The 6,605-nt window shown below is 36.6% G+C and overlaps 1 protein-coding gene across 1 annotated transcript in view; it reads right to left on the bottom strand.

Annotated features, from left to right (window-relative positions):
* Positions 1–3,168: 3,168 nt before the first annotated feature.
* The window catches only part of TSPAN12 (tetraspanin 12), a 119,361-nt gene continuing 115,924 nt past the window's right edge, over positions 3,169–6,605 (bottom strand). The window contains exon 7 of the mRNA XM_044677599.1: positions 3,169–4,696. Coding sequence (XP_044533534.1) covers positions 4,391–4,696 — 306 coding nt within the window. The 3' untranslated portion in view covers positions 3,169–4,390. The remainder of the gene's footprint in view (positions 4,697–6,605) is intronic.

The following is a 6,605-nucleotide window of genomic DNA, read 5'->3' as shown; positions in this document are numbered from 1 at the left end:
TGGGGACCTGGATTAGGTTGTTGGCGCTGATGAGAAGGGAAGTGGATCATAGGATCACAGACTCAAATTTGGAAGGGATCTTCCAGACTGAAAAGTTCCACTGACTCCTTTATGTATGAGGAAATGGAGTCTTGGAGAATTTAAATTATTTACTCAGGGCTACATAGCTAGAAACTGTAGCTGGCAGGATTTTAATTCATTTTCTGGATTCCACTGTTCTATATCTAATACCTAACAGCCTTGAAAGAATTTAGGGTCCCTTGACACCCTGATTCTGTGTCCACAATATGATTCTGTTTTGGATATAGCTAAAGAAAAACAATAAGGATATATATTCCTATCCAGGAACTTTTCTTCCATAGCTGATCTAAGCGAGTGTTAAAAGTTCATACTTTGAAATTCCCAGTCAGATTTGAAAGAGAAGGTGCCTAGGAAAGAAATGATAGGATTACAGCCCCCAGAAGAGGCACGTGCCTGTTCTTTGAGTGAGAGGATTTAGTTCTTAGCTTTTTTTACTTTAGGTATACTGATTTCAGAGAGCAAGAAATAAAACTCTGCAGACGTAATTATAAGCAAATCAAAGGAAATTCATTGTAAATATGTTTAAAAAATAATTTTCTCAAATTTTATTCCCAAACCAGAAAAAAAAGTGATTCTAAGAAGGGAGATTTAAGTATATTCAATGCTGCTTCACTCTTGTTTATGAAATATATCTCCCCCTTTTCTTTTGTGGATGTAGAAATTTGTCATTTGATATTTTCATGGTCTAAGTATGTTTGTATTTTTGCAATATTAGATTTATTTGAAACCTTAATAATCACACTTCAATTTGGAATGAATGAAACACCACATGTAATATTTGTGCTTAATTCTCTTTATTTCCATTATATCCTTGAAATTTTCAGATCATCGATTAGCACTTTTGCTATTATCAGTTATCAAAATTGTGAACTTCCTGAGTTTCATTGAACTATGTTTGATTTCCAAAATTTCTGGTCAATTTATTATTTCACGTTGCTACTTCTTTGCCCTTTAATTTTTTTGCTGTAAAAAATATTTTCAATTTAACTAAGCTCATTATTATAAACTATGCAATACTTGATTCTAGGTACTAAGTCTAAATGTGCATGTACCTGGTAAACTAGAAGATGTTTACAGAAATCTCTAAATTATAACTAATTAAACATTTTTAAGAAAGCTTTTTCTTTGCCAGCCTGACTCCAGGACTCTGGCAATTCCTTCTTACCTTGATCATCAGGCAGGGTTATCTGTTCTGCAACCATGCATGTAACAATTCCATTTCTCCTCCATCTCTAATTCACTTTCTGCTTCTTTCAAGGACTGATGATCAAATCAGCACTGGCTTTGCTACTGTGAAGGGAATGACAACACTATCTCATGGCTCTACTCAAAATCCCTCTGATTTTGAGTTATGGGCTGCATAGGTCAAAGTTCCTGTCCTTGACCACCTTTACTCTGCCCTCATACTCATCTGTATCAGATTCACTCCTTTCTATTGTCCCTATTCTATACTTCTTCCATTGGGAACTCTGGAACTTCTGTTCTATTATTAACAAACTGCCTTTCTTATTAGACCTGTGTTCTCCTCTTGGGAACTACTTTGTAAATTCTTTTTATTTACTTCTATATGTATTTTGTGTTTCCCCTATCACTCCCAAGCCTGATAATACACCAACTCATTGAGAGTGGGGGCTGTTATTTTGTCTTTGTAGCCAAGTCTAGTATAGCATTTGGTGAATAATAGGTACATAAATGCTTTTCTAATTTAATTTAAAACATCATAGATATTGGTGTCTAGGCTTTGGCATAGGACAGCTGCAAAGGATTAGCTGAAGCATAGACTCACAGGAGCTGTGTCTGCACATAAAAAAAGGCAAGCTTGCTTGGTTATAAGGTAGAAGAAATGTAATTTCCATCCATTAGTTCCATATCTGGGTTCCCGTGTGAATTGTTTTTTTCATGTCTGGACTCTTATATTCTATTCCCCAATTTCTTAGGAAACTAGGGGATACAGTGGGTTGGAGCATAGGGCTTGAAGTCAGGAAGACTGGAGTTCAAATCCTGTCTCAGATCCTTCCTACTTATGTGACTCTGGGCAAGTTATTTATCCTGTCCGTAAAATGGAAGTAAGGGCAACTTGCCAGATTGTTGTAAGGGTCAAATAAATGATCATAGGTGAAGCACTTTACAAATCTTAAAGTACTCTATAAATGCTATGCTCTCCTTTATTTTTGATACTTAATTTGAAATGTTTTTATTTAATTAATTTAGAATATTTTTCCATGGTTACATGATACATGTTTTTTCCCTACCCTCCACCAAAGTCAATGAGCAATTCCACTGGGGTTTACATGTGTCATTGTATGATCTCCTTTTGTGAAAAATGTTATTCTTGGCTCCCCCTCTTTTCCTTTGGATAGTTTTCAGCATGTTTGGGAAACTACTGAGGCTGCACCCTACACTCCCTATCCTCAGGATGTACTCAGTTCTTCCTCTCTACTAAAGCATGGAGGAGTTATAATCTGTTTGCTATTCAGTCATGTCTCATTTTTTATGACTCTGTGGATCATGCTGTCCATGTGGTTTTCTTGGCAGAGATCCTAGAGTGATTTGCCATTTTCTTCCTCAATGGATTTAGACAAACATAGGGTAAGGGACTTGTTCAGAGTCACAGAGCTAGTAAGTATTTGAGGCCAGACTCGAATTCAGTTTTTCCTAAATCAAGGCCCAGTGCCAAGCTGTCTCCTATACATAGTATGCACCTATGGAGTAAATACTCATTCTGAGGAAACCACCAAGTCTTTGCAATTTTGAAGAAGAAAAATAGGCATTCAAAAAATTCACTGGAAGATGAAATGCATGAGAAGCTAAAATTTTAAAAGTAGGGTGAATTTCACTTACATCTTCTTTTTATTTTCCCATGCAAGATTAATGAAAAATATACTTGAAAAAAGTTATCTTTAAGTTTCTTTTGAATTTTTTGAATTAAGGTACACACTCCTAACAGGTACTTTCATGCCTTAAAAAATAATCATTTTCTTCCTACTGTTATATATTTTCCTTAGGATTTATTCCAATAAAATGGTTAAGAATCATGCTGATGTATTAAGAATAGGGGATAAGAAAATTACCACTCGTTAGAAAAGGTTTATTGAAATGTGTTTAATTTTCTTTCAAATATTCTGTTAAACATAATACACAAAATACAGTAAAATGCACTTTTCCCATTTCAAATAAATATATTTTAACTTTTGTAGAAATTTCATAATTTGTGTAACCCCAGTGTCAAAATTGAAGTGATACAGCAAAAAAATTACTAATCAAACAATATTTAATTTATTGAAATTATACCTCAGGCATGTGACTGGATAATAAGAATAGTATATTCTACAGGCTGAGGGCAATAATAAGTATCTGAAAATGCACTAGCTTTCATACTGAGCCACAGTTTAGAAAAGTACAGCTCTTGAGTCTTACAATAAAAACCCAGTTAAGTGAGAACTGCCTCGTTAAAAATTTTCTAAAGACAGGACGACATTCTGAAAAATAATGATGCCTATTTATCACACTGGTGATTTTCCAAACCTAGTGATTTTTAATAGTTATAAAATATAGGACAGAACTCTAAAAATCATCTTACAGGAAAGGTAAAAATAAAGGTGCTGTGCAAATGCAATGTCTTCCTTTTCACAATTGTTTTTTTTAACATTTACTGGATTGAAATCTACTAAAATATACAGATTTATTTAACACAGAGAAAACAATCATTTACACAAATATCCCTGACCAGTTTTAAGATATTGGGTTAGTTTTTTTAAGTGGTAAAGTTCATTTTTAGAAATTTTAAAGAAAGTCACATTTAATTTGGTAAGCAACAAAGAGGTTTTTTTGTTGTTGTTGTTTGGTTGGTTGGTTTTTTCCTGTAGGATCTTTTCAACACCCTCAAAATAATTCACCATCAAAGAGTAAGGATCATTATTAGTACTTTCTACTTTCCTATATTAGTCATTAGTCAGTGCTTTATAAACTAAATAGCCTGTGGATGTAAGTCAAATTTTATCATAGTAAACTTCCAAATGTAACTACATCTACAAACAATAAGAATTTTACACGATAGTCTAAAAGACCGATGTTACTTCTGTCCCCCAACACTATAAAGGAGGTGTTTTTTTTTTCAACTGTACAGTCATTTGGTAACTTCTAGTATGATGTGAAATCCTTTTCTCCTTGGTTTAGGAAGCAGAAAATCAGGTCTCTGAGTATTCTTTGAAGGAGATATTTCATAAACAGATGGACAAAGGATTGTATGGTCTAAAAAAAAATCACAAGTCCAATCCAAAAATTTTGTGGTCTCATCCTCTTGCATTATCTACAGCTCCTCCATTTCAAAGTGTGTATTAAAGCTGTTTGTCATGGTTGTATGTTCAAAGATCCTTGACAGACTTGGTTTCAGCAGCTCTACTGAATGACATGACAGGTGCTGTGAGGTGTCATTCTTCAAGGACATCATCTGGTCTGTCCCAGGATCTCTTCTGTCATAATACAAAGCCCACAGCAGGGTAATAGTGAGGATCATTGCCAGAATTTGTGTAACTCCGATAGAAATACCCAAGAATCTTAGGACTTGTAATTGTTTGGTTCCTCTCAAGAAGGTGTACATTTTTTTCCCACAACCCTGTAAAACAAACAGATGTGGTCAATATCATTTTGGATCTCTCTTACCACTCTTTTTAAACATAAATTTTGCATTAGGTAAAAATACCAAGCCATGTTTGCACATCCATATCACTTTAAGAAATTAATTTACTTTGCATGATGGTGTATGAGACAACCAAACATTCAGGCTATCAAGAAGTATTTATTAAGTAAGCACTATATACCAGGCACCCTGCTGGGCAACAACGATACAAAGAAAAAATGTCACAGTCTTCAAAGAGCATACATTTCATTTATAGTGAGAACATGTACATAAATAAGCATATATAGAATTTTAGCACCAGTTTTCACTATATTTTTTCACATGAAAATTCAGTCTTTTCACTTGTACTAGCAATTTGAAATGGAATATAATTAATAATGCATCTACTATGTATGACCAATACTGCTTTATCAATGACCAGCATAGTTTTTCCTAACCTACTACTTAAGGGGCAACAAATGTGTGGAGATCAAATCTCAGCTCTTGCTCATTATTCCATGTCCCCAAGAGGAGAGACTAAGGGAAACTGGGAAAAAGAATTATACTGGCCATCAGCTATTGTACTGATCAGTACTGTACTACTGGCAGTCAAGAACAGAGATGTAGGGGATTTCTACCCATTAGTTGCTATTTATGCGAACCTGATCAAGAGCTCCTGGCATACCATTCCAATTCATACCAATCTGGGCAGAGAGTTCTTTTAAATCTCAAAATGTCACCTGATGGGTTTTTTTTCCCGGGTTAAGATGGCGGCAGAGTAAGAAGCAGCTCTTAACCTCTCCTGACCGAAACACACAAAACTCCTCAAGGAGACATAAAAACAAGTCCAGACAAACGGAGGAACCCCACAACAGGGCACAGCGTGGAAGGTACGTGGAATCGAGGCATTTCCAGGCTACAAAGGGCTCTCACTAAATCGCGGGCTGAGCAACCGCCCCACCCCCACCCCCTCCACACTCATCTATAGCTCCGAACCCAGCTAAAAAGAAATAGGGCAAGTTTGGGGCACCCATTGAGTCATCAGCAGCTCCGGGACCTGTTCCTGAGAGCAGCAAGACTTAGGACCCCATTAAGTCAAAAAACGCACGCGAAATCTGAGCGCGCGGGAGCAGGACGCTGGGCGCAGAGCGCAGGCTGAGCAGAGGCGTGGGCAGAGGCAGACACAGCCAGGAACTAAAGCCTAAGTGGGGAACCAGTGCAGAAGGGTATACGACTGTGGAAGCAGCGCCCTGAGACTTGTAAAGAAACCTCCAGCAGAGGATCAAGCAAGAGGGCACACCAGGGGGCTTGACCTTGGAAAAAACCAGAACTCAGACCTCAGGAGCCAATAGATCGCGAACAGACACTGAGCTCGAGGATAAATCTGAGAAGCTGCTGGGCTAATGATGGCTACTCAGCATCAGGAAATTCAGAAGAGAAAGAATAATAACAAAAAGAAGAAGTCTTTAACACTCGACAGCTTTTACACAGAGAAAATCCAGACAACCGAGCAAACAGAGGAGGAGAACAAACAAGCATCCGGACCCTCCTCAAATAAGGAAAACTCCTCACAAGCTATGGAAGAGTTCAAAACTGAGATTCTGAGGAAAATGGAAGAGATCTGGCAAGAAAATAACAGTTTAAAAGGTAGAATCTTGCAATTGGAAAGTGAGGCTCAGAAATCAAATGAACTGATAAGCAAATTGAACACCAGAAATGACAAGATTGAAAAGGAAAACCAAAAGATTATAGCCGACAATGAGTCCCTAAAGGCTAGAATCGAGCAATTAGAAGCTAATGATCTCTCAAGACAACAAGAACAAATAAAACAAAGTCAAAAGACTGAAAAAATAGAAGGAAATATGAAATATCTCAATGAGAGAGTGACAGACCAAGAAAACCGGTC

Source organism: Gracilinanus agilis, chromosome 5, assembly GCF_016433145.1.
Source record: "Gracilinanus agilis isolate LMUSP501 chromosome 5, AgileGrace, whole genome shotgun sequence".
Lineage (NCBI taxonomy): Eukaryota > Metazoa > Chordata > Mammalia > Didelphimorphia > Didelphidae > Gracilinanus > Gracilinanus agilis.
The sequence above is the reverse complement of the archived record's forward strand: the minus strand, read 5'-3'. Positions and strand labels throughout refer to the sequence as shown.